This window comes from Peromyscus californicus, unplaced genomic scaffold, assembly GCF_007827085.1.
Source record: "Peromyscus californicus insignis strain IS unplaced genomic scaffold, ASM782708v3 Scaffold_21__1_contigs__length_65335640, whole genome shotgun sequence".
Taxonomy (NCBI): domain Eukaryota; kingdom Metazoa; phylum Chordata; class Mammalia; order Rodentia; family Cricetidae; genus Peromyscus; species Peromyscus californicus.
Window position 1 is genome coordinate 27,182,572 of NW_026294514.1, and position 27,960 is coordinate 27,210,531.

General features: G+C 52.3%; 2 protein-coding genes across 3 annotated transcripts in view; one reads left to right on the top strand and one right to left on the bottom strand.

The window, feature by feature from the left end:
* Positions 1 to 5,461, bottom strand: part of Tns1 (tensin 1) — a 222,643-nt gene extending 217,182 nt beyond the window's left edge. Inside the window, exon 1 of one of the 2 annotated variants that reach the window (XM_052749829.1) lies at positions 5,309 to 5,461. The gene's annotated coding sequence lies outside the window, so the exon portion shown is untranslated. The remainder of the gene's footprint in view (positions 1 to 5,308) is intronic. The other variant, XM_052749830.1, reaches the window with a different exon arrangement.
* Positions 5,462 to 5,466: 5 nt separating this feature from the next.
* Positions 5,467 to 27,587, top strand: Rufy4 (RUN and FYVE domain containing 4). Its single transcript, XM_052749838.1, has 11 exons — positions 5,467 to 7,849; positions 7,957 to 8,063; positions 9,022 to 9,147; positions 9,415 to 9,521; positions 9,779 to 9,922; positions 11,439 to 11,508; positions 13,040 to 13,675; positions 14,433 to 14,539; positions 20,767 to 20,913; positions 26,044 to 26,154; positions 27,065 to 27,587. The coding sequence occupies exons 1-11, from the start codon at positions 7,804 to 7,806 to the stop codon at positions 27,165 to 27,167; spliced, it is 1,704 nt and encodes a 567-aa protein (XP_052605798.1). The 5' UTR covers positions 5,467 to 7,803; the 3' UTR covers positions 27,168 to 27,587.
* Positions 27,588 to 27,960: the final 373 nt, after the last annotated feature.

Below are 27,960 nucleotides of genomic sequence, written 5' to 3' on the forward strand. Positions count from 1 at the left end.
TAAGATAGGTAGAGGACCCTGGGTACCAGCCACCTCTTGAGTAGATGGAAACCTCTACTCTCCTCTGTTCCCCCGAGGGCTGCCTTAGCTTGCCTGCCCTTGGCACCACACTCTGCCAGGGGACATTGGCAAGTTCATACAGCAAGCAAGGAGGCAATGGCTGGCTTCTTGCCCATCTGGAAAGAGAGAAGGAATGAGGCCCCACCCTCGGCTTCATACCCTCCTGTTCCTGCCAGGGACTGGGCCCGCCCCAGACAAAACATACAACTGAGAAGGAGGAGGTAGTCAGCTGAGTGCCACCTACCCCGCTGAAATGTCACCCTAGCTCTTTTGTTCTTCTCCCTCCCAAGTCCCACACTGGGGCTGCAGAGAGGTTCATAGGGCGAAACACTAGTGTGCCAGGGAGTCTCCTCTCCCTCCTCAGATATCGCTAATGCTGTTACCAAAATCCCTGGCATGCTTCATTTATAGAAAGAGCCCCCTGATTCTTGTTGGGCCTTCCTACAAACCATCAACATGGAGTCATACATGTACACAGCAGGCATTCAAACATATGACCACCAAAAGCCACATATGAAAATAATCAGAGAAGGTAGTCACAAAGAGCCCCTGAGGCCTGCCAATAGAGGACTAGGTAAATCAATCGTGTATCTTCACACGGCGGAACACCACCCAGCCAGGAGAAGGAGCAATCTACAGCCGTGTACAAGAATAGGGATAAAAGCCACGGCCATAGTGTGGGTTATAAGGCAGGCACAAAATTCAGCACTCCATTCAATTCATGAGACATCCTATACCAGGCCGGTCTGTGCTAACAGAAGGCAAGACAGGGAACATCCCTTTGAGGGAAAAATCAATGAGCCGTAGGAGGCAGGAAGGAGAGCGTCAGGGTGCTGGGCTGGAAAACTCAACTTCTCTTCTTCCCCCTCCCCCAACTCGTGATGAAACCCAGGGTCTTCTATACCTAGACAAGTCCTCTATGACCAAGCCATATCCCCAGATAACCCCCCCCCTTATCTGAAACAGGGTCTCACTATATAACCCAATCCATCCCTTCACTCACAGTCCTCCTGCCTCAGCCCCCTGAATCACAGGCATACCAATGGCTGTTTCCTAACTCTACACGTGGAGCACAAAGATACGAGTGTCTGAGTTAGTGGGGCGTCTGTACACGCTTCTGTGAAATACTCTAACTGAGCCGGGGAATGGGTTGGGCCTCCTAAGCCACCCTATCTGTAAGCTGAGGAGTCACGCTGCCATCTTATTCTACCTCCACGCTCATGGCCTAGACAAGGAGCCAGAACAGCCACAGAAAGTCTGTAACTTCTGTGGGAAGTTCCCACCGCCCTCCACCCCAGGACCTTTGTACATGGTACTCCTTCCTCTCAGCCTTCTCCCTTCCCTACCTCTGCTCCAGCCCCCTCCGGAAGCACTACTTCCTCTCTCTGCCAATCACTCTGCTGTCATCCCGTGACAGGCTGACCTGCCTCCCCGACCCCTGGCACTGTGACCATTAGCAGCCTTCTTCATCTCTCCCACCCAAGGACAGTCCCCCCGGGGCAAGAGCAAGGGCTGCCTGCTTTCTGCCTTGTTCCCCGGCTCCTCACCTGATGCCACTTGTCCCAAACTACTTGAATCAACATGGAGCCAATGAACAACCAGGCTCCTATCTGGCAGGAGATAAAAAGCCAAAGTTGCATTTGGGGACGAAACTCCCACCTCTCTGGGGCCAGGACACCTGAGGTAAAGTGGAAGCTCTGACACTTATTTACATGAAGTGTGACACTGGGCAAGTCACTCCCCTTCTCTGAGCCTTGGGGGTGCTTATCTGTGAAACACAAAGCAGATGGCGCGGAGCCAGGGTAAATATGGAGAGATGCAGGAGAGTGTCTGTGTGTGCAGCAGCTGTGCGGGCATGCACACGCTCCTTCCTCCCTAACAACAGCATCCATAGCTTTCGTCACATTGTCACCGGGAGCTGTGGCCACCCCGGGTTCAGAACCGTGAACTAAGGTCTTGTTCGGCTCTGGAGCTCTAGAACTCTAGCAAACTAGAAGAAAAGGAAGTAACCCAACCCCAGGGCTAAGAGCTGGATTCGACACAGAACTGTCCATCCTGTAGGAGCTTCCAACAGGGGTGGCTGCAGGTCTGCTAAACTTTCAGGGACTCCCGGCTGGGAGAAGCAGAGGCCAGAGGAGTAACCCCAAAGGACGGCTTTGGGAGGGAAGAATCGGCCTGACGTCTCTCTCTGCTGCTCCCGCCACCATCAGACAAGCACCCACTTGTCTTGGATACGGCACAGAGTGAGGAGGCGAGGTTGGCACCTAGAGATGCCCGCCAGGCCCTTTGGCGCCCAGGTCAGAGAAGCTTGGCGGGAACATTCAGGAGGGATGCCAACAATCCCTACCCTCCTTCCTCTTCAGGCCCCCACAGGAGCCTCAGGAGGGCTCAGCATGCACGAACTCTGAGGGCCAAAGAAACCAGCTGAGGGTCATAAGACAGTTCAGCTGGTACAGGCACCTGCTGCCAAGCTTGACGCCCTGAGTCTGATCCTGGGGACCCACATGGTAGAAGAAGAGATGTGACTCTCACAGGACATGGACCATGGCATGTGCACAATAACACACACACACAAATAAATAAATAAAAATGTTTTTTAAAATTAATAATTAAAAACAAAAGCCAGCTGAGGGGTATAGGATCCAAGCTCAAGACAGGGCAAAGCTGGAGCAGACAGCACCCTCCAAACGGGGAGGAGGGGCAGGTCTCAGATTGGCTGGAGAGACAGAGTGGGTGGGGCCAGGAAGGGGGGGGGCGCCTCCGCAGAGTGAGAAAGGCAACTGCAGAGGAAGGAGACAGGGATACCACAGTGGGCAAAGGGGGCATCAGAAGAGCAAGGCTGAGATGGGGAGTCGGAGACATCCAGCCCGCCCCAGGGCACCAAGTTAGCCCGTGGGATGGGCCAGGCAGGAATGGCGGCTGGCACGTGTCTGTGGCAGTAGGAGAGCCCTGGCTGCCAGCCCAGATGCCTAGTAGCTTCTGAGCCGGGTTCTCGGGAGGGTGAGAGCCCAAGCAATGTTTATCCAGAACAAGAGCATGAGTCTCGCACCTCCTCCAGCAAGGGCCCCCGTGATAGGCACAGACTGCTCTTTCCCGGACTGCATAGTCTCCTGAGAGTTACCTGTGAATGGGGTCCTGGCTAAGCAAGAAGAGCTGCCGGCCCAGCAGCCCCTGCTTGAAGCAGGGCCTGGGCACTTGGCTGAGATGGAGCCTTATCCATGCAGATAAGGGAGGGGATGAGTCACAGCCAGCTCTCCCAAGAGGCCACTGGAAAACCAGCTCATCCAAATGCAGACAGACACTTGTTCCCGAATACAGACATCCCTGTCCCTGACGCTGTCACACAGGGCATACACAAATCCCTCCCCCCTTCTCTTCCTGAGTCACCAACCTCCAGAGCCCCTGGTTCTTCTCCCGGATCTCAGCCCCCAATTATCCATCCCTGCGCAGCCTCACATGCCCAGTGGGCATCCCCCCACCATATCAAAGCTGGCTGCAAGGAGAGTTAGGAGGGAGTCTAAGTCCTGAGCCCACAGGCAGAAAGAGAGGAGAAGGGTTGGGGACCTGTCTGAAAAGCAGCAGGCAGAACAAGGAAGTGGATGGTCTCAGCCAAGCAGGAGGTAAGAGCAACAAACAGGGAGCCCTGGAATCTGAGATGCCTCCCAGGGCTCTCTACTCCAAGCCCCAGACCCCAGGAAGCAGCTCAGACTCACCCCTTAAGGGAAAACCCAGGATTTGAAATAGGAAGGGCCACTCTCTCCTCACCTCCCTGGACATCTTGCAAAAGACAGAAGAGTGGGAAGCTCTGGACCAAGGGTAGGTGGGTGGGGGAAAGCCACCCTAATGATTCTGGGGGGGGGGGGGGAACCTGCAGTCTAAAAACTCTATCATGTCACCCCAGTTCTCTGCCATCACCAGTGATGTGGGGGTGCCCAATTCATACTCCCAGGCTCCCCAAGCCCTTCCTCCTCCCCAGGCTCCATGAGAATCCAGTTAGGGCACCAGCCACTTTGGGATACAGATGAGAATTCCATCCCCAAACCTGTCCCTCATCATGCCCAGTCACTGCCTACTGCCTTGGAGGATAGAGCATTTCATTTACAAATTCCCAACCTGTGGCTGTGGCATTTAACCACAAATAAGGCTCTCATCTGTGCCCTAAAGGGACAGCCAGTCCAGCAGTGCAGAGGGGCCTCTTAGGCAGCGACATGCTCTTTCAAACAAGTACATAAGTACACATAGCCACATCGGCCTCCCTGCGGTCCATAAGGAGGGGCTGGGATGTGGTTGCAGGACGCATTAGGAGGACTACTGGCCTCCGTGGAGAAAAAATTGTAGGACGCCAGTATCACCCAGAACATAGTTCAGCACACAGTCCCATGAGGCTGTTCCCCCTGCCCCCATGGAGAGGGAGGCTGTGGTCCTGCACGGGCTGGAGGAGAGTTGGCCAGCCCTTAGTAATACAAAACACTTTCTCCAGGAAAATGCAGAGCCCATGCAAAGCCTGGGGGGTCCAGACAGCCCGCTCACACCACATCAAGCTGCCTCTGGTCAGTTTCCCACACCCAGGTTCCAAGACTCGGCCAGAAAAGAAGAGGGAGGAGGAAGGGGGTGCAGAGCTAAATGCCCCACCCTCCTCCATCCCCCCCCCCCCCCCGGTCTTCCCTGCCGCTGCCTCTGTCCCACCAACCTCCTCACACTCTGCCAATGGGCCCCCGCCCTGGCTCTGACAGCCCCTTCCTCCTCCTGGTAGAACAGATCCAGACAGCCAACACTCTGCCTCCCCACCCCAGGCGAAGGGGATATTAACCATTCCCTCTTTGCCCCAGCACCCTCTGGTGGTTCCAGATTCTCACCCGATCTAATTGCCTGCTTCTTCCCTCTCTCCCTCTCTCTGCCACTTTCTCTTTCAACTCTTTCTTCTTGTTTGTTTTTGCTTTTTGTTTAAGGTTTGGGTCGGATTTAGGTTGTTTGAGAAACGATCTCACTATGCTGCTGGCCTTGGATTATTATCCTCCCGCCTCAAGCTCGGTAGTGCTGGCTCACAGACCTGCCCACAACGGCTCGCAGGTATTTGCCCTTCTAGGGCACCCTCTGCTCAAGGACACCAGAAGCCCAGATGTGACCTCCACGGAACTGGCTGCAGGGCCCTCCCACGTCCCAACCCACACCTTCCCAGACTCCTTACTGTCCCAGGTGGACTGGGTTCTGCCCGCACCCAGCCCGCACCCAGCCCGCAGCACCCTACCTGAAGCAGCAGCCGCCGCCGCCTCCTCTGGGCTCGCGCCGCACCCCCGGGCTCACAGCGCTCGGGCCGCTCAGGACCCGGCGGAGTCCCGGGGGGCTGCGGGCCGCAGGGGGGCGCGGGTTCGAGCGCCTCGCAGCACACCAGGCTCACGGTGCAGCCCATCCGGCCCGGCGCCCGGCGGGCCCGGGGCGGGGACGCGGACTACCCGCGAGCTGGCCCGCCCCCAGCCCAGCGACCTCTCGGGCCCAGGGCGTCTGCGACGTGGGGGAAGGAGGGCGACGCCCCCGGCCCGCCCCGTCGGAGTCCGCCTCCGCCTCCACCGCGGCTCTGCCAGGCGGTGGGAGTGCGGGGGGCCCTGCGAGGGGCGGCGACACGGACGCAGGAGGCAGGGACGGTGGGGAGGGGACCCGAAGGCGCGGGAACGCGGGAGGGGCGGCAGCGGGGTCCCTGGGACGGGCTGAGCTTAGTTAGGAGCGCGAGAAAGAGGGACCAGCGAGCGACTGAGACACTGACACCAGAGAAGGGATCTGCGGGGGACAGAGACGGCGACAGGGAGGACGGGTGTCGCTGGGATCGAGTTCTGCACCGGGGGGGAAAAGGGCGGGACGTGGAGCAGAGAACAGCAGACTTGGGGATCGCCCTGTGCCCTGCTTACAGGTGGTTCCTCTACCTTGTCAAAGTAGTTCTAGAAGTCTCCAACCCTCGGTTCCCAGTTACCAGGACCAGCACCCACCCAGACCAGTCTACCCTAGAAAAACTATGACCCCAGCCAGCATCAGGAAGCTGAGCGAGGTCAACGAAGAGAGGCCACCCTACAAGAGCAGCCCACCTGGCGCTTGACCGAGCGTTTACTTCCGTCCCCGGGAAGTGGGTACCAGGGCTGGGAGGAAGGCACCCCAGCACTGACGAGGATCGCGCAGCTGGCTGGGGTAGAGGAGGGGGGAAGATACTCGATGGTCGTTTGTCCTCTCTCCACCTGTGACACCTGCAGGCCAGTGACAGGAACCAACCGGAGAGAAAGGAGCCCGCTAGCGCCTCGGTCAGCCTCTTTCTGCCATCTTCTGGCAACTAGACAGAAAGACAGGAGCAGGTGCCCGGGGAAAGAGGCCTCTATGGGGTTTGTGTTTGACCACCAACTGGCCCTAGGCCAGATCAGCTTGAGGGAGCCACCCATTCTGCCTCAGTGCCCTTGATCTTTCTCTACTACTTCTCCCTGGCCAGGGTTGGTCCAGCCCTCTCCAGGCTGGGCCTGAGTCACTCCCCAGGCAGGAAGGGCTGTGCGGAGCCCACAGTCACAAGGGACATACACACTCAGGCTGCAGAACCCTGCTGCCCACACTCCAACTAGGTAGGCTTTCCCAGGTGAGCAGGGGGAGTCCCTGGGTTTGGGGATGGGATAGAGGAGTCCTGGAGGTCTGTCGAGAACTTCTGTCTAGTTCTTGGTCTACAGATAAGGAAACCGGGGCCTGAGTGAACTGTTGGGAAGACACACGGTGAGTGAGTAACCAGTCCAGGGTGGTCCTGCGTCCTCTGACTCCCAGGCCTGGGCCCCATACACTGCTGTTCATTCCTTTCTTGTCTTCTTTCTCCTTTCCTTCCCCATGATCCACTGCCACAGGGCTGCTACCCGCCCTGCCCGCCCCCCCACAAACTCCATTCCTGCAGCCTAGAAGGCTGGACACCTGGGCTTTCGTCCTGGGCCTGACTTGGATGCCAGGATCTCAGCCTAAGCTCATCAATCCTTCAAGGGCAACAGCATCCCTCTCTGGGTGCCAGGACCAGTTGGAGACAGAATGGTGGGGGTAAACCCAAGCACCCTACTCCTCACACTCACCATTGAGTTCAGTCCCAACTCTGTACCCCTACTTCTGCCTGCTCTCCCCAGGGAACACACATTTTCCACTCAGCTGGGGCCCTGGAAAGGATTAATGTAGGTCTCAAGGCGATGACACTCTGCTGAAGCTCAGGGGCTATCCAGGGGGAGAGGAGGTAACAGTTCCCCCAGGCGGGTGTCCACAGGGCGCAGGCATTCTGCTCATACCACGTAAACAGATCTGGGTTCAGCTTGTAGCTTTGTGGTACGGGGCTGAGATTTACCCTCTCTGTGCCCAGCCATCTTCTGTAACAGTACACTCGGGAGGCTACCAAGGGAACTGAATGAGATAAAAGATGTCAGCAATGATCAGGGTGACCGGCACCAGGGATGACCCAATAAGTGGGAGCCACATTCACATCTTTATACATCAGCCTTCAAGAAGTAACTCTGATCCCTTGCAGTGTACTCAGTAAACTATTAAATTTTAAAGGAAAGGAAAGGAAGGAAGGAAGGAAGGAAGGAAGGAAGAGTTGTTTTTCATCCCACCATTTAATGCACTGTGTGAACCCGGTGTGTTCTCATTCTTTCTCAACTCCAGACTCTCATCCCATCTCTACAGAAGGAAAGTGGGCAGCTGAAGCCAGAGGATCACAGGGAATCACCTCACTTCCAAGCCTCCATGGCAGAGGAGGGGGCCATCCTCAAGATCACCAGGAATCTGAAAGGTGAGTATGTCCTGTGAGACTTTTCTGGGGGTGAGCTGCGGTCTGGAGAGCATCTCCCTTGGAGGCTGGGCTCTCTGATGCCTGCTGTCTACCATCCCTCCTTGCAGACGCTGTCTCCGCCATCCTCCAAGGATATGGGGACGGGCAGGGGCCCGTGACAGACACCAGCGCTGAGCTACATAGACTCTGTGGCTGTCTGGAGTTGCTGCTGCAGGTGGGAATGTCCACCTTCCCTCTCTTCCCCTCCCCTAGTCTTTGGCTTTGAATACTCAGGAGAGCTTTCCCAGATACATACCCAAGCCACTGTCTTCCTTGGCTACCCTTCACTGTCCCCTTGCTCAGTGAGCAAGTCTTTCATGACATAAACTGCCTCCTAGAAGCTAGGACTGGCCTTCATTCTCTCCTCATTTCTACTTCCTGAGAGCCTTGATTATCACCCACACACACACACACACACACACACACACACACACATAAACGTAATTATCCTTCCTCCTCCTCTGATGTCATCTTTTGACAGTGAGCTGCACTCTTTCGACCCTGTCTCAACCCCCAGAGCACACCAGGATTGCACCTGTCTAGGGGTCTTTATCTTTACATTCTCTCTGCCTGGAATGCTATTCCCTAGATACTTGTATGACATCCGTTCACATGACCCTCAGGTCTGAAGGCTTCCTCAAGCTAAAATTTGAGCCTCTCTCTCTCTCTCTCTCTCTCTCTCTCTCTCTCTCTCTCTCTCACACACACACACACACACACACACACACACACACACACACACTTCCTATTCTCTTCCTTTTTTCCCCCTCCACAGCCACCATCACTATCTAACACACTGTGTGCTTTAAGAACTTAACTTATTCATCCTCCGACTCCCCTACCAAGATGTGAGCTGTATGAGGTCGGCTTGTTCATTGTTCACAGGCCTTAGAATGGGGTCCGCACATAGTAAAGTACTCAGTGTTTGTGAATGAATGAGTGTAAACACATACTCAGAGAGAGCAAATATCTTGTCTCCATCCTAAGGGCAGAGCCAGATCTCTCCCTAAAAGGGGCCTGTCTATAGACAGGAGTCCTTTCTTCTTCTCAGTTGCCTTCCCAGCATGCCAGGGTGCTAGTAGGTTCCAGAAGGAACCGCTGGCACACATTCCTTTTCCTCATCTCAATCCTAGTTTGACCAGAAGGAGCAGAGGAGCTTCCTGGGGACTCGGAAAGATTACTGGGATTTCCTCTTCACTGCCCTGCGACGGCAGCGGGGACACACGGAGCAGACCAGATTCGTATGCTCACAGGACAAGGTAGCAGGAGATGGGGAAGGGATGGACTTTGGAAGCACGATAAAGCTCTGGTACCAGCCCCGGACCAAGAATGGCTCAAGGCGGGCATACAGCCCTTCCCTGGGTCCCCTGTCACTCACTCATACCTGCTCCACTAACAGAATTCTCACCCACTCCTCACCTCTCACTGAACCTGGCCTCACCTCCAGCCACACAGTCCTCCTCCAACCTTGGCCCAGCTCCCCATCCTGATGTGGCCCTCTCTTTGGTCCTCCCCACACCCTGCAGCTGAAGACCTCTCTAGGAAAGGGCCGCGCCTTTATCCGACTCTGCCTCGCCCATGGACAGCTGGCCGAGTCCATGCAGCTGTGCCTCCTGAGCCCAGATCTCACTCGGTAGGACTGCCAGGCCATCATCCCATGTAGGACACTTGAGCCCACTACCCTCCTTCACTCCTAAATGGATGCCTGACCATTAAGGATAAGGGAATGAGGGTCAGAAAGGAGGAAGGGCTTAAGGGTCCTCAGTTCAGCTTGGGCCTCTGCCCTCCAAGGCTGAGCTCAGCCACACCTGCCCGGGAAGGTCCCCTGTGGTGTGCCGATTCTCGAGGTCGAGTGGCCACCTCCAAATGTGCTCGTCCATCTTCGCACAGGGAATGGTATGGCCCCCGGAGCCCTCTGCTGTGCCCTGAGCTCCAGGAAGACATTTTGGACTCTCTCTATGCCCTCAATGGAGTTGCCTTCAACCTGGACCTGCAGCGGCCAGACCTGGATGAAGCCTGGCCCATGTTCTCAGAGTGAGTGGGCTCTCAGCCTCCGACCCAAGCCGTTCTTTCTTCCCTTTAAAAGTGTTTTTTGAAGCCAGGTGGTGGTGGCGCACACCTTTAATCCCAGCACTCGGGAGGCAGAGGCAGGTGGATCTCTGTGAGTTCGAGGCCAGCCTGGGCTACAGAGTGAGTTAAGGATACAGAGTGAGTTCCAGGAAAGGCGCAAAGCTACACAGAGAAACCCTGTCTTGAAAAAACAAACAAAAAAAAAAGTGTTTTTTGAGATTGTAAGTATATTGTTTCCCCCATCCTTTTTCTCCCTCCAAAGCTTCCCATATACTCTTCCTTGCTCTCCTTCAAATTCATGGGCTCCTTTTTCATTAATTGTTGTGAGATACACACACACACACACACACACACACACACACACACACACACACATTCAACCACTCAGTCTGTATAATGTTATATGTGTGTATGTTTTCAGGGCTAACCATTTGGTATTGGATAACCAATCAATGGGCTCTTCCCTGAGGAAGACTGTTTTCTCCGACTCTCAGCATTCCTTAGTAGTTCTTTTTGCAGGGTTGAGTCCTCGTGAACTTTTCCTCATTTGTGTTAGCATGTCTATGGCTATTGTCCTTGTTCGGCTCATGTTTGGGCAGTCATGTTGGTGAGACTTTCTAGGTGTAGATTCTGACATTCCTAGAAGACACAGCCTTGCAGTCAACTCCCTGACTCTCTGGCTCACCTTTCAACCCCCACTTCTGCGATAATCCCTTACATGTAGCTGTATTGTATATGTATCAGTTGGGACTAGGCTCCACAACCCTTCATTCCGATGGGTTGTTGTTTTCTGTAATGATCTCCATCTGTTGCAAAGAGACGTTTCTTTGATGAAGGGTGAGGACTACCCTGGTCTGTGGGTATAAGGACAAATATTTAAAATGTAGCCAAGGATTCTGCTGGTTTAGTGAAGTAGTGGTTGTAGCTTCTTCTCCAAGATCCTTGACTTCACTACCCTTGGGTAGTAGGCTAGGTTTCCAGTACCAGGCATGATTTACCCTCTTGTTGGGTATGTCTTCATTCCAATTCGAGAGCTGTTGGTTACGACCAAGGTATGTGTACCACTACTACACCCTTAGGGTTATCACGACATGTTGGTTATTGTGGTTCATAGGTGCCATATCTGGGTACAAATGGTGGTTTCTCCCCCACTTTGAAGCCTGCTTCCCTCCCCTTCTTGATCCTTGTCCCCACTCTCTAGTCTTCTCTTTCCTCAGTATCATCTCAGGCTAGGCCATGCTGCTAAAGGCTAATTGGCCAGGGTGGAAAGTGAGAAGGGTGGATAGGTGATAGGATGCTAGGATGCAATGGATGTATAGATGGAACATGGGATGGCTGGCTAGATGAGGAAAGGGAATCACTCGGGGGAAGGTGGAAATGGGAAGGGTAGTAGTCTGAATGAGTGGCTCTGAAGCCAGGCAGCCTCCACTAGAGGACCAAGCCAACTAAAGACTCCAGATGTTCTGCCTCTTGGTTTCAGGTCCCGCTGCTCCAATCCCAGACAGACCCAGGAAAGAAGACCCAGAAAGCCCAAAGGTTACCCAAAGGAGGTGTGTCTGCCTACCTTTACCCCGACTTGCTTCTTGATCATCGATCTCCTGGCACTCCCAAGTTGAGCAGGGCCTCCTGTGGGTGTGCAGAGCGCTAACCAGAACAGAGGTGGAAGCCATGTGTGAAGCAAGGGATAGGAGGGCAGGGAGAGGGAGCAGTCTTGTTCTTGAGGAGGTGGAATAAGAAGAATAAGGGAGCTCTGGTGCCACCTGTAGGAGCCATTGGGACTCTCAGGAGAGGGCAATGGGGTGGCTGGAGGCTTGCAGCAAACAGACCGGGAAGTCTACTTCTACTGAAACCTCTGGGCTGGGTGTTCAAATTGGCCTGTGTCAGTTAGGGGAGTAACTCAAGAGCTTGGTTTCCCAAGTCACAGCCCAGTGCTGCCCCTTTCTAACCTCAGCTAAAGGTCCTCTCAGGTGAGTTTCTGTCCTAGGGGAGTTGTGAGGATGGCTTGAGACAACCTCCATGGAGCTCAGCACAAGGCTCCTGGCTCCTGCTCTCTAGTCTCTTGTGGCAGCTTGAGGTTGTCACCATTCCACAAGCTTCCAGACACCAGATGTGGCCCTGTGAAGGACTCAGTCTCAGACCTCGAAAGAGTTCGAGATTTGTTCGTGGAGACAGATCCGGAACACATGGCAATCCATGCTAAGTGTGCAGTCAGCCTCCCACATCTGTGGGTTCTGCATCTGTAGACTCAACCAACCGCACATACAAAATATTTAGAAAAAAACTGATTGCATTGGTTCTGAACATTGTGGGTTCTTTCACCCTCAGTGTTCCCCAAACAAGGCAGTATAATGACTACTTACACAGCATTGACACTGTGTGGGGTATTAAAGTCATCTAAAAAGGACTTCAGCATACTGGAGCATGCGCATTGGTTATTGGCAAGTCCCGCACCACGTTAAAGAAGAGTCTCGAGTATCCAGGCATTTGAGCAGCATCTTGAGGTCCTGGAGCCAACTCCCCTGATATCAAAGGATGACTGGAGGGTACAGATATGGCCAAGGGAAAAATAGAAGCAGAGAGAAGGCTCCCCTGCCCTTGCTATGCTGAGGATCGAATCCAGGGTCACGCATACTAGATAAGTGGTCCACCACTGAGCTACATCCCCACCAGGGGAGACTTCTTGAGAGTAGTCACTTGTCTGTTTAAGATTCTGTCGCCATCTTATAAACCAGGAATTCTTGTTCCCCTTTTAGAGATGAGAATGTAGAGGCACAAAATCAAGCACAGGAGAAAAGGTGAAAGGAGAAGGTGGAGGAGGAATTCGGGGGGTGGGGGTGGGGGGCACAACATCAACCCAGGCCCAGGGAGATGCCACTGACTGGAGGTAGGAAGGGGAGGAGCTGAGACTCCTGCTGTTCTTAGCTCAGATTTGTGGGTCTTGTGGGGGTGCTGCCTGAGATTATCTCGGCTCTGGTGGCTTTCCCAATAGGAGGCCTAGGAGTCCAATAAGAAGCAAGCCGTGTTGGCCCAGGGCTCTCTCCCAGATCAATGACCAGATGCTGAGATGGGACTTCTCTACAGGTGAGCTGCTCCAGAGGAGAGCAGCTACAGGGGCCAGACGCCCGTGGAACCAGCTCTCTGCAAGATGCACCCAGAGAAGACCGCCTACCTGGCCTCCCTACCCCCATGCAGCATGGCCATCTTCCCACCTTTTCAGAAAAGAAGAAGGGGGATCCCCGGAGCCTCAGCTGTCCCCAGAGCATTTGGGAAACAGAAGGGGAGGGATTTGAGCGAGACCAGAAGGAGGGAGGCCCAAAGAATAGGAAATCCCTGGAGAATTCAGCGGCCAGCCGCCAGCAACAGAGGGAAGGGGCTAAGGAGGCTCAAAGGGAGGTGACAGGAGAGGAAGATGAAGGCAAAGGAAGCCTGTCAGTGACAGAAGGTCAGAGAGCAACAGAGGGGACCCAGGAAAAGGCAGCAGATGGGGACCGTGACCAAGGGCTGCTGACCCCCAGCCTTCAAGGAAGGGTAAATGACACAGCATTAGGGAACAGGCAGGGGTGGAATCAGCCTAGTGTTCTAGGGCAGCCCTGGGTCCTGCAAAGCCCGGGAGTAAAGAAAGGCTCCCCCACAGAGAAGCCACAAGAGTGGACAAGAGTGACCAGCGTGAGCAGGCTGGAGGATCAAGCGGAAGTGCCCGTGCAGGAGATGGCCAAGGTACCTGTCCATTGCTTCCTCTCTCCTGGTTTGTGACGAAAAGGGCTACAGTGATAGACTGAGGCCATTCCAGACCACAGATCAGTATAAGGGGTTGTTTGTTTGTGAACAGAGTTACAGATCTTCTGCAACTCAGGCTGGCCTCGAATTTGCTATATAGCCAGGCTGTCCTTGAATTCCTGATCCTCTTGCCTCTGACCCCCAAATGCTGGAGATATAGGTATGTGCCATCACACAGAGCTCTGCAAATCAATTTCGGTTTGCCTTCTCGGAGTCACTATCTGGGGAGACCCTTTGAAAGTCACACATTCTTCAGCTCATAGGGTGTCCCTTCCCATGATTGCTTTGTATGAGGCCTACTTCAGTTATCAGTACTTCCTGCCTAGCCATGCCAACATTTGAGTTAGGAACCACATCCCAGCAAGTCTTTTGGGTCACAAAGTTCAGGCTCCCTTACCAGGGCAGAGATCTCCCAGTGTCTAAGCTCTTTTGCTATACTACCACCTCCCTGCCCCAGGACTAGTCACATTTTGACATGCTTTTCCCAGAAGTTCTCCCCAAAGATAGCTCCCAAGATGTCCCCCAGCCTCCTTCCTAGCCAGGGTCTTCCAGGTCCAAGAATTGGCAACTTTTGGGAAAAAAAAGTGATAACCCCAGACTCACCCAAGTGTGGCTAAAGCCTCACAGGGAAGTTCATCGGCTGAGCCCCAAGCTGGGTTGTTGTCTTCCAACCCTTCCTTGCCCATCTTTTCCCCAGGACCCCACATATGGGCTCCGGCTGGCAAAGGAACAGGCCCAGCGCCAGGAGCAGCTGCTGCGGGCACAGGAAGAAGAGCTGCAGGCGCTCCAGGAGCAGCTCATCAGGTAACCTTGGCAACACCCGCAGGGCTGGGACTCCAGGACTCCTGGGTATCCCAGTGTATCGGGCCCTGTGCTGGGCACAACTCCAGGATACTGAGGCCAGTGCCATCCTGGGCATCAATCCTGATCCTGTGACACTCACAGTTCCTCTGCTCCCCACCTCCCTGAAAACCTCAGGAGCCAGCCGTGCTCCCTGACCCTGGGATCCTCCTGCGCTTGACCTCCTGCCTCTTGGGGGGGGGGGGGGGCAGCTCCGCCTTTTTAATCTGCTCTGACTCCACCATGCCTCCAAATCCATCTCCTACACACAGTGTTTAAAGCCAGGATTCCACTCTGTAGCCCAGGCTGTCCTGGAACTTAGGGCAATTCTCCTGCCTCAGCCTCCTGGGTGCTGGGATTACAGGCATAAACGGCTATGCCTGGCTTTGTTCCTCTTTTTTTTTGTTGTTGTTGCTGTTGTTGTTGTTACTCCCTGTTATGCAACCTTTTCACCCCTTTTCAGCCTCCCCGTAACCCCAACAATGGCTGTCACTCACCCAGAACTTGCATAATTTACTCAGTGTCAGCTTGTTAGCCGACAGAACCTGAGCGCCAAGCCCTGCCCTGGCTGACTCCACAGCAGTGGGCTTTCTTGCTGTTCTGTGTAGTTATGTAGTCAGTTCCAGCAGCTCAGACTGACCTCCACTCTGCAATTCTTTGTCTCACTCTCTTGGCGCTCAGGTGGCAGTCCTGTGCCCCCGGGCCTGGCTCCTGCAGCCAATTTTGTTTTGCTATACAGCTCAAGTTGCCCTGAAACTTGTTGTGTAGCTGAGGATGGCTTTGAGCTTCTGATCCTCCTGACATGGACCTCTGTGCCCAGTTTATATGGTACTAAGGATGAAACTTAAGGCTTAGTGCCTGCTAGGCAAGCACTTTACCAACCCAGCCACCGCCCCAGTCCAGTTTTTTGTTTGTTTGTTTGGTTGGGTTTTGTTTTTGTTTTTGTTTTTGTTTTTCGAGACAGGGTTTCTCTGTGTAGCTTTGGAGCCTGTCCTGGAACTTGCTTTGTAGACCAGGCTGGCCTCGAACTCACAGAGATCCGCCTGCCTCTGCCTCCCGGGTGCTGGGATTAAAGGCGTGCGCCGCCGCCGCCGCCGCCGCCGCCGCCGCCGCCGCCGCCGCCGCCTCCTAGCACTGTTTTTGTTTTTGTTTTTAACACAGTCCTCTATATCAGCAGGAGTTTGGTTCCAGGACCCCAAGTGAAACTGAAACCCATGGCTGTTCAAGTGCTTTGCATAAAGATAGTGTAGGGTCTGCACAGAACCACCAGACGCCCTCCCCTGGGCTATATGAACCTCCCTAACTTGGTCTGAATGCTGTGAAAATAGTCGTACCACTACATTGTATAAGGAACCATGAGAAGAAAAAAATAATAATAACCCTGGGACATGCTCAAGACACACAGTTTACATTTGTTTGTTTTCTTCCCCAAACATTTTTGGTTCAAACCAGAGAGCTGACTATATTCCACTCTCCCTGTCTCTCTCTACCAGGTAGCTTCCATGTTCCCTTCTTTGCCTTGATCTCAAGGCCCCAAAGGCATTATCTGTCATAACCCTTCCTGTTTCAAAAGTCTACTCCATGCTAAAATCTTCCTGAGTCTCCCTTTGGTCTTCACAGGCCCGGGGTCTGCACGCTGCCTCTGTCTCTAGAGGACACCACAACACCTTCTCCAAGCAAGGTCAGGGAACAGCCCACCCTTACCAGAGGCTGCGTGTCTATGACTCATACTGAATCACCGGGAAGTTTTCTGTCTGTCTGTTGAACAGCTAGGGCAGATGTGGGAGCCCAGACTCCAACCCAAAGCCCCTTGGACTCCATTCACTACCCGAGCTGCTAGGACCAGCAAATACTCCTGTGATTCAGATCCTAAGTGAAAGTGGGGGGTCTTGGCCATGCAAGAGCCTCTGTGGCTTCAAGAAGAACTGGTGGGAGCAGCTAAGAGGCTCCAGAGAGATGTCCCAGTACCAAACGTCTTCCCTTATCTGAGGGCACTCCCTCACAGACCCCTGTCACCCTGCCACCTGTCACTTGGTCATTCCTAAACACTTCGGGCACCCATCCTAAACCCAAAATATTCCTGCGGGCAAAACACAAAACCCCTGCCTTCGTGTTACTGGCCGTAAGTAGGAATCGCCAAGTGAAATGCAGAGCAATGGGGTTGGGGTGGGTTTATTACTCTTATTTATTTGTTTATTTTAATGCATAGGTGTGAGGGATGAGTGCGCATGATTGTGATTGTGGGTGTGCATGTGGCATGTGCCACGGCATACACGTGGGGGGGGGGTCAGACAACAACTGAGTCAGTTCTCTCCTTCACCGTGTGGGTCCCAGGGGCCGAACTCGGGATGGCAGTCTTGGCAGCAAGCGTCTTTACCTGCAAGGCTATCTCCTCGGCCCCTGAAGTACAGTTCTAAGGAGAAAAGATAGGGAAGGAGAATGAGAAGTGACCACCGCGATGTTTTCGAGAGGGTGGCACGGCCGCTGAAGGCCTCTCAGAAGCGCTGATGTCTGCACGCAGATGTGAAGGAAGGAAGGAGCCAGCCTTTGGGACACCAGCTAGAAAGAGGTTCCAGGCAGGGGGCAGAGCAGGGACAAAGGTCCTGAGGCAGGAAGTTGCAAAGCAGGTCCAAGGAGAATCATGGGAGCCATTCTGGCCCCAGTCAGGTTGGGGGTCGGGGAAGAGGTCTGGTGGACAACAGGGCCAACTTAGAGAGAGCCTGGGAAGTCATCAAAATAACCTTGGCTTTCCATCGAAGTAAGGCGGGAGCCATTATAGAGTCCAAGCAGAGGAAGGATATGGTCTGATTGTTTCTTTTTTTTTTAATATGTAAAAAATGCTTTATAAATTCTTCAACAATTCAGAAGTTTCTTAGTATCGTGGCAGAGTTGTGCCACCATCAGCACCGGCAATTCGCCAGCACTGGCGTTACTCCCTATAGAACGCCTGTGCCCCTAGCCGGGCGGTGGTGGCACACGCCTTTAATCCCAGCACTCGGGAGGCAGAGGCAGGCGGATCTCTCTAAGTTCGAGGCCAGCCTGGTCTACAAAGCAAGTTCCAGGACAGGTTCCAAAGCCACACAGAGAAACCCTGTCTCAGAAAAAAAGACACCAAAGAAAAGAATGCCTGTGCCCGTTAGCAGTCATTCTCCAACTTACTTTCAGTTCATAGACTTGGCTAGTCCAGGCTGACCCTATGGAACGAGACTGGAGGGTTCTTTCCTCATCCCACTGCGGCCAAAATGGCCTCCATCATGTTCCTGAATCCTGCTATGCCCAGCCCCACCTCAGGGCCTTCCATCCTGCTCCTCCTTCAGTGTGTTCTGCCTTTCCTCTTTATGCAAACACCAGCAGCTCCCAGGAGGCCTTCTTTCCAGAGGGCTCCTTGGTAAACAGGTGTCTCAGTTGGGGTTTCGATTGCTCTGACAAAACACCATGACCAAAAGCAACTTGGGGAGGAAAGGGATTTTTTTTTTTTTCAGCTTACAGTTCCACAGAACAGTGCGTTACTAAGGGAAGTCAGAGAGGAACTGGAGACAGGAGCTGATGCAGAGGCCGTGGAGACCTCTCACTTATCTGCTTACTCACTCCGGGTTTGTTCAGCCTGCTGCTTTCTTATACCATCCAGGACCACCTGCTGGGGTGGCCCCACCCACAGTGATCTGGACCCTCCCACATCTATTATCAATCAAGAAAAAGCCCCTACAAACGTGCCTGAAGGCCAGTCTTATGGAGGCATTTTCTCAATTAAGATTTCTTCTTCCCATGTGAGCCTAGCTTGGGTCCAGCTGACTTTAAAAACTAGCCAGCACAGCAGGAGGAGAGCAGAAGTATTTAGCCTGGGCCAGTGACAGAGGGGGTGCAGCTGCTGGTTTGTGGGTAAATTTTGAAGCAGGGCTTCCTGAGAGACGGGCTGGGGATCTCAGAGAAAGAGCTGAGAACAACTATTCTCGGAGGTGGGGAAGGTTGGGATGGATGGGCTTGTGTGGAAAGCTCAGAGCAGAGCCTGGAACCTGTAAAGCCTGGGACATTGGTCAGACTTCCGAGGGAGGGCTGTTGGGCAAGAAGTCAGGTGCTGGAGAGGTGGCCTGAGAGACAGCCGTGAGTCATGGCAGATGGCAGATGGAGTCGCAACTCCCAGGCCTAGAAAGCAAGCACCTCCCAGACCCAGGAGCCAAGCACTGAGCCCACCAGTGGGCAAAGGGACCAGGGCATCCAGCCAGTGACAGGGGTTCGCCACCAGCCCTCCAAGTTCTATGGGCACGTTCTCTCTACTTGCATTTGCTGTACCTATGTGATCACGCGTGGGTCGGGGACAGGTGTCCTACAGTAAACAAAACCCAGGAAGTCCATCCTAAAAGACAGAGAGACTTGACAGGAAGCCATTTGCTCTGCCCGCCTATTGCCCACTCAGCACTGGTGACCAGGGTCCCAGGTTGAAAGTGTGGAGAAGACTAAAGAATTCAGAGCTGGACATTCAGGCCCCATGCCCAGACTTCTGGTCCTCTTACTGTGTGACCCGAGGTAAGAATTATAACTTGTCTGAGACGCTACTTTTCTGTCTTGTAAAATGAGGCATAGACTGCCCATCTGATGACGTTGTGAAAATTGAATGAAGCAGGGCTGTGGCTCCTCAGCTCAATGCCTGGCATATACTAGGGGCTCAAGACACCTTCGTTCCCCCGACATCCACTCCCGTCATTGAAATATTCAGTGGCTTCCTCGGGGGCCCGGCTGACCTCCCTGCATCTCTTGCCTGCTTCCTGGGGCTCCCTGCCTGGTAGCCTCCTTTCAGTCACCCAGGCAGACAGACCACTTCCGCCTCGCCGACTGGCAAGGCTGACTTCAATGCCGTATTGTCTCAGCTGACTTCCCAGCCCCTTCTCTAGTCTCCATCTCGGCCTCTGGTGGGCTCTGTCACAGAACTTGGCTTAATTACCGGAAGTCCCACAGGAGCCATGGCTGCGGCCCTCTTCCTGGCACCTGAAATAGCCACCAGCACACAGCAGGGGCCTGGGTAGGTTTCCCTCCCACCCACCCAACACACATACCCCATGGTGGTCACATAAAGCAAGAGAACTGGATGAGGAAAATGTTGAGTGGCGCCCTCTACAGGAGCTTGGTGGAAGTCAGCAACTAGGAAAAGTCCAGACAAGGCCTGCGTTCATGGGCCTTTTGGAAGTTCGGTTCTTGGTGAGATTTGAAAGTGCACCCAGCTTTCGGTCTTGGGGCCTGCTAAACGGCCATACTTTAAAAGTCAATAGTTCAAGGACTGGGGGTATAGCTCAATTGGCAGAGTGCCTGGTGGCAAGCCCAAGGCCCTAGGTTTGATTCCTGAATTCACTAGCATCCACCCACCGCTGGCTGGTATACACTCCCAGCTAGGTCATGGAGTGAGAAGCTTGGGCTGTTTTATTTCCAATTCAGTAAGCTTCTTGGAGCCTTCTAGAAAACCACTAACAACAACAAGAAAAGGCAAGAATAGAGCTGTGGCCGTTCCAAACCCAGCGCGGAGACAGAAATGTAGGAAAGCCATATTTTTCCTATTGCTTTTTTAAATTGAAAAGACAATATGACCACACCTTCTAAAAATACTTTAAACGAGATAATCACCCCAAGGCCTCCACTGCTGCCCTCCACATGCAGTTGTTCCCAGTTGGTCAGAGTGTTCCCTGACGAGATTGCTAGGCAGTCACCCCCCCTTCCAGACAGGCCTCCCATAAACATACCTTTCCAGAGAGTTACATTTTAAAGTGGAAATGTTAAAAGGAAGGGAGGGAAAGAAAGAAGGCAGGAGGGAGGGAGAGGGAGAGAGAGGAAGAGGAAAGGCAGGAAGGTGGGAAGGAAATGATCAGTAGCGCCCTCTACAGGAACACTCGTGGTTAGGCCCTGTTACTGTTTCTCTACAGTCGCTGAATCTGTCATAGGTGCTCAGTTTGGTGTGTGGTATGCACGTTTATTGGTGTGTGTGTGTGTGTGTGTGTGTGTATGCGCGCGAGCACTGCAGAATGGTGGTGGGTGTTGGTAGTGTGTGCAATATGTAGTACATGTGGAGTATAATGTATGTGTGTTAGGCGCCTCTGTACGTTTGTGTATGTAGACACTGTACCTATCTGTAGACTGGCTTTTCTCCAGGGACTCCCGTCACAGGTTCTGAGCCTTTCTCCTAAAACTGAGTCTCCTGTTCCCAGGTGTCAGGCAGAAAGAGCCCATTTGCAAGTGATGCTGGAGCAGACGCAGCAGGAAGCTGAGAGGAGGGACGCCATGTATGAGAAGGAGCTCGAAGGGCAGAGGGACCTGGTCCGGGCCATGAAAAGGAGGGTGCTGGAACTGATTCAGTAAGAATGGGGCTGGGAGCTGGGGTAGAAAGGAGGAGTGGTAAGGACTGTGGAAGCCGGGCTGGAAGACCACACCACTAGCAACTCTCAGGTTCTAGACCTTTCATATGCGAACCTGTTTGCTTCTGTTAGTGAGCTCAAACTATCACTAATTACATGTCGCATGTTAAAGAGGAGGAAACTCAGGGTCAGTGCTGGCTTGGCCACTAAAGACAGCATATAAACCACAGCGTTTTCTGACAATAATGATGGTCTCACCTCAAGAGCTGCCCTCTGTTTTCCATCCTGGTCAGAAGAGATCCCATCCCTTCTTGCTCATGAGTTTAGAAGGGACTCAAAGGAGAGAGAGAAATGTAGAATACCACAACATGGCCACATGCCTACACCTACCTGCCTACTGGACTTCCTTAAGCCTCTGGGCCTGTGGGTCGAGCCTGGGGCAGCTGTTCTAGGTGCCAGAGCTGAGCTCACCAGGGTTTATTTCAAGCCTCCAAGCCCACTGAGATGGGGGAGACATGTAAAGCACACTCGCCCTTCGGTCAGGTAGGGAGATACCAGACACACGTGTGCACGGACATGGACGCTCACACATATGTGCACTCCTTTCATGGAGCTCAGGAGACCCAACGCCACTGGTCTCAGGTTCCATGCAAATGAGCAGATTGCTGGACTCATCCAGAACTAAATTCTCGTGCATAAAACTTACACATTAACAATGAAAAGAGAACAGGGTCATCTTGGAGGAAGCCAGCAAATAATTTAAGAAGGGCAGATAAAGGCATTTGCCGCGCAAGCCTAATGACCTGAAGTAGAGCCCCAGAGCCTGTGGTGGAAGGACAGAACCAACTCCTGAAAGCTGTCCTCTGACCACACGTGTGTGCACACACTCAGCCCTGTCCTGCTAGCACTGGGGAGGTGGAGGCAGAAGGCTTGTGTGTTCTAGAGCAGCCCGGGCTATAGTGAGACAAAACAAAACATATGATTGTTGGTTTGTTTAATTCACCAAAAGGATCAGAAAATAAAGATAAGCCGGGCGGTGGTGGTGCACACCATTGACCCCAGCACTCGGGAGGCGGAGGCAGGCAGATCTCTGTGAGTTCGAGGCCAGCCTGGTCTACAGAGTTCCAGGACAGCCAGGGCTGTTACACAAAGAAACCCTGTCTCAAAAAACAAAACGAACAAACTAACTAACATAATTAATATTAATTAACTAATTAATTGATTAAAAGCAGGCTCCCAGAAAACAGGATAAAAGCGGGTGTAAGTAACAAGAGAAATGGAGGCATAGAAATCAGTGGGGAGGGGGGAGGGTGGGAAGACGGTTCAGGGGGTAAATGCTTGCCATATAATCATGAGGACCAGAGTTAAGATCCCTAGCATTGACGCTAAAAGCTGGGAGTAGCATGCCTATAAACAGTGTTAGGGGTATGAACACGAGAGGATCCCTGGGGCTTCCCGGCCAGCTGATCCAGCCAAATGGCTGAGCTCTGGGTCCAGTGAGAGACGCTGTCTCAAAAAACAAGGTGGAGATGCCCAGGAGATGAGGAAGATGCCCAGTGTCAACCTCTGGCTTTCACATGCATGCACACGAATGTATGTACACCCACCTGCACACACACACACACACACACACACACACACACACACACACACACACACACACACCTAGGAGTCCTAATACCCTCTCCAACTGGCAGAGGTTTCCAAAAAGAAGAAACTAAAATTAAGCAGGTTATCAAATAAGTTATTCCAAAGGTTAAAAATGTGCATTTTCAGGCTCTGTCAGACTGCCGTCTTTAGAGCTCACTGAATGCTCAGCACAGTAAACAAAAGGGGAAAACTGCCGTTCCTACCTAGATACGCCATTGTGAAGTTTCAGAAAAGCAAAGAGCAATATTATTTTCAAGTTATCTGGAGGAAATCACAAAGCACAGAAGGATAGGGGGACTCACCACGTGTCAGCGTCTATGATGTAATCATTCTCAAGTTCTCAGAAAAGCCCACTCTTGAAGTAGAATTCCGTGTCCAGATAAACCGTAAGTTGAATGACTAAGGTGATGGCCACAGGCCATTAATCAGACAGGTCTCCGAAAATTCAACTCCCACACAGCCTTTCTTAAGAAGCTTGTTGAGGATGTGCTCCAGAAAAAAAAAAAAAAAAAAAAAAAAAAAAAAAAAGAAGTACACCAAGAAAGGAGAAGATGTAAGCCAGGCGGTGGTGGCGGCGGCGCACGCCTTTAATCCCAGCACTTGAGAGGCAGAGGCAGGCAGATCTCTGTGAGTTCGAGGCCAGCCTGGACTACAGAGTGAGTCCCAGGAAAGGCGCAAAGAAAACTACACAGAGAAACCCTGTCTCGAAAAAGAAAAAAAAAAAAAGAAAGAAAAAGAAAAGAAAAGAAAGGAGAAGATGTAATTCAGGGACCAACAGTTCCACCTAGGAGAAAGAAAAGAGAATCGCCAAGGTGGCACACGAGTGGAAGAATCAGAATACCTGCTGTGGTGAAGGATTTGGGGGAAGTCTGGCACAGTGGTGCATGCCTGAATTCCCAGTACAAGGAAAACTGAGGGAGGAAAATCACATGCTCAAGGCCAGCCTGGGCTACATAGAAACAACCTGTCAAGAACAATAGTGATGGCAGTGGTAGTAGTGATAATAATAATAATAATAATAATAATAATAATAATAATAATAATGAGAGGGAAAATAGTAATTTAAAGGCAGGTCATGCAGTGAGTCCAGAAAGACACTCGGAGGGCTGGAGAGATGGCTCAGTGGTTAAGAGCACTGGCTGCTCATCTAGAAGACCCAGGTTTGACTCCCAGCACCCAAAAGGCAGTCTGTAACTCCTGTCCCAGAAGATTAGCCACCTTCTTCTGCCCTCCTTGGGCCCTACATACATGTGTGCACAGACATTGAACACCCATACACATAAAATAATAATAAAACTAAAAATAAAGTTAAAAGGAAGACAATTAGGAACTTCCAGAAAGGCCAGGAGTGTGGCTCACACCTATAGCTCTAGTATTAGGGAGACTGAAGCAGGAGGATTGCCACTGGTTGAAGGGCAGATACAGTCAGAGATCCTGCCTCCCAGCCTTTCAAGAAAGGAATAATAGGGCTAGCAAGATGGCTCGGCAGGAAAAGGTACTTGCTGCCAAGTTCAAATCCTGGGACCTACATGGTGGGAGGAGAGAACCAAGTCCAGAGAGTCCTCTGATCTCTTTGTGTACATGGTAGTATCTATGTGTACACACACACAACACACACACACACACACACACACACACACACACATACACACACAGAGCACAATAAATAAATCAATATGATTTTAAAAACACAACTTATTTAGGACACATATATATTATCTAATAACATAAATACTACTCATTTGTCTTATTCATTTTGTCTGGTGTTTGCGCTGCTGGGGATTGAATCCAGTATTGGTGCTAGGCGCCAAGGCCAGCCTGGTCTACAGAGTGACTTCTAGGATAACCAGGGCTACACAGAGAAACCCTGTCTCAAAAAATACTGGAATGATGAAACAAAATGTGGAACCTGGGGAGATGGCCAGTCGGAAAAGTGCTTGCCACAAAAGCATGAGCACCCAAGTTGAGAGTCCCTAGCACCCAGTATTAAATCTAGGCATGGCAGTGTGCAACTGTACCCTCAGCTCTGGGAAAGGCATACACAGGAAATCCCCAGAGCTCATTAGCCAGCCATTGTAGCCCCGTCAGTGAACTCCAGATTCAGTGAGAAACCTTGTTTCAAAAAAGGGTGGAGGGCAACTTCTGGCCTTCACACACATGCATGTGCACATACACAGACATGTGTACCTATCCACCACAGATGAAAGCGCACACACACACACACACACACACACACACACACACACACACACACATGCTTACTCACATGCGCAAAATGGAATGTGAATGTAATATTAAATAATAGAAAAGACTGAACTAGCATGTTCTGTGAAGATGAACCTGCCTCACATTTGTGCTTTGCAATAGGATGGTTGCTAATCACGTGAAGAAGTTGCAAACTTAAGATACTGAACTGGTACAACTGAAGTTTTCCTCTTTGATTTATATGAAAGCAAACTCATGGCTGGTGGCTTCCACAGCTGCTTGCTTTAGCAGATGACAAGTGGGGGGCGAGGGCGGGGGGGTGGGGTGACTGAAGTGAAGGGAGGCTGGCAGAATCGAAGTCACAAGGTATTGCTCGTGGTTGACAGAAGGAGAATATAGGATTCTATCCTGTGCATTGACAGGAGTAACTGACAGAGGAACCCAAACTAGGGACCTGACCGCACTGGGAGGAAGGAGAAGTTGGTGGGGACGGTAACAAATAAGATGAGTCCTCCACGATCCAGCGAAGGAACTCCGTAGAGAACATTTTCTATCAAAGGAAGTCTGTGAGCCTGTTACTCAAATATGGGAAGGACCACCAAGGAGAAACCGTTGCGGAGGAGTGTTTACCTTGGTGAATACCAAGGAGAAACGGTTTATCACTGGAAAAGGAAGGAGCAGGAGGATGACCAGGCTTTTTATATAAACCCTTCTGCACCGTTTGATTTCTGCTTAAACACTTTGTATTTATTACTGTGTGTTTGCGTGTACATGCATGGTAGGGGGGCACATGTGTCAGAGGACAACTTTGTGTAGTCCACCCTCTCCTTTCTACTTTTATGAGGACTCCAGCAATCAGACCGAGGCTGCTGGACTTACGCATCTAGTACTTTTTACCCGTTGAGCCGTCACACAAGCCCCTATTTAATTTCTTAATATTTATTCATGTATATGAGTGTTTTGTCTGCATGTGTGCATACGAACAATAACACACACACACACACACACACACACACACACACACACACACCACTGAAGAGGGCTCCGGAGCTAGGTCAGTCAGTGAAGTGCTTATCATGCAAACGTAAGGACTAGAATTCAGTCCCCTAAACCCATGTAATCAACCTCCGTGCTCAGGAAGCAAAGACAGCCAGATCTAATGGACTCTACTTGGCAAGCTGCAGGCCAATGTGAGAGGCCATCTCCTCCATCACCACCTCCCCTCCCCCCTCTTCCCCTCTCTCTGTCTCCCCCTCCGCCCCATCCGTCCATCAGCGAGAAGGACCACCAGTGGCAGAGGCTGCAGCAGCTGTCGGCTGTGGCCCCCGGACACTGCGTGGGCTGCAGCAAGGTCTTCAGGCGTCTGTCCCGGCGGTACCCTTGCAGGTAATGGGGAAGGCCCAGAGCCTGGGACCACCCGCAGACCCTGGTCTGCCCAGGGAAGGAAGGACCAAGGGAAGGGCCACGCCTGGTTTTGTTTGATTTGTTTGGGTGTTAAGAACTTTCTTTTTTAGCATTTATTTCAGAGTGTGTGTGTGTGTGTGTGTGTGTGTGTGTGTGTGTGTGCGTGCACACATGTGCCTCAGCAGCACATGTGTGGAAGTCAGAAAACAACTCGCAGAAGTTGGTCCCCTCTCCTACCATGTGGGTTCCAGGGATCAAACTCAGGTCATCCCGTTCGGTAACAAGTGCCTTTACCCACCGAGCCATCTCATCAGCCGTGGTTTAGTTGGTTATTTTGAGATAGGGTCTCGTGATGTACCCCAGGCTGGCCTGTAACTCATTATGTGACCCAGGAGGAACTCCAACTTATGATCTTCCTGACTCAATCACTCCTGCACAATGACATTACAGACGTTCACCGTCGTGCTAGGGCAACGGGAAATGGGTGTTTATAAAGAGTCACTTGAGCCTGTCCACATGGGTCACCCCATCTGGCTACTGCTGCTAAGCAGACTCCTGAAAGGGAACACTGGGCAGGGCCACAAAGGAGGGAAGGTCCTGGAAGATGAGGCCAGTAACCTCCCAGAACGCCCCGCTGGGCTTCTGTCTAGGGAGAGGGTCCCTGCATCCCTGTGCAAGAAGAATGCCCACCCCCTCCACTGACTTCGTGGGGAGGACGAGCAGGAGGAGGAAACCAACCATCAGGAGATAGATGCTCTGGAGTCAGATATCAATACAGCCTGTGGGAAAAGAGAAGCATCCTGAGCTAGCCAAAGGCTGCCCTGGCAGACCAGGAGGACCGGCAGGTGCTCCCCTAGAAGCCAGCCCAGGCTTCCCTGTCTCCGCTCCCCAGGCTCTGCGGAAGCTTTGTCTGCCATGCCTGCTCCGTACACTACAAGAAGAGAGAACAGTGCTGCCCAGCCTGTGCCCAGCGGGAGGAAATCCAGGTCACCTGACCAAGATCGCAAGAGGAGCCTAAGATCTCCCCCCACCTCCCCGCCCCCGCAGTTCCCTCCCTCCCTCCCTGAAGTCTGACCACTGTTTTCTTCTGGAAGCTGGAGAGCTGAGGCACCAGCACTGCTGTGAGGGGTAAAGGGAACAGCTGGCAGGCTGAAAATAAGCCTAGCTCTGCCTTTCCTGTGGAAGGGGCTGAGTGGAACATGCCTCAGCTCTAGAAGCTTTGTGTCCGATGTGAGGAAGACAGGCTATGAACTCTCTGTAAAGTCCCTTGAGGCACAATGAGTTCGTGACCAGCTGTTTCCTAGCTACACTCCTCTCCCCCACCACCCGCAGGAAGTGAACCCAAATACACAGGGCTCTTCAATCTTCCTTTCCAGTCTACTTCAGGGATCATTGGTTTGTTTCATTTCTCACAGATTTACTGGGGTGCTATTGACGTATAATAAACACTGCATAAATTTGATGAGTTTTTACTTTAATATACATCTGTGAAGCCATCTCCATACACAGGCATCAACTCCAAAACTTCCTCACCCTCCCTCAACCCCTGCCTCCTCCATGCCGAGGCAACCACCGACCCTCCCTCAACCCCTGCCTCCTCCATGCCGAGGCAACCACCGACCCTGCCTCACGTCACCAGGAAGCCCATGCCCTTTCTAGAAATTTGCAGAAATGAAATTGCACAGTTCATGTTTCATGGCTGCCTCCACTCGGCATAATTGGTTTGAGATTTGTGTCTTAAGTGTTGCATATACCTGTAGTTCTTTCCTACAGTGTGTGTGTGTGTGT

Excerpts from the sequence above, each read along its gene's own strand:
- Rufy4 (XM_052749838.1), top strand. The coding sequence starts at position 7,804 with ATGGCAGAGGAGGGGGCCATCCTCAAGATCACCAGGAATCTGAAAG. Across the intron at positions 9,923-11,438 it reads GCCTGGCCCATGTTCTCAGA|GTCCCGCTGCTCCAATCCCA; the intron begins GTGAGTGGGCTC and ends TCTTGGTTTCAG. Across the intron at positions 11,509-13,039 it reads CCAAAGGTTACCCAAAGGAG|GTGAGCTGCTCCAGAGGAGA; the intron begins GTGTGTCTGCCT and ends ACTTCTCTACAG.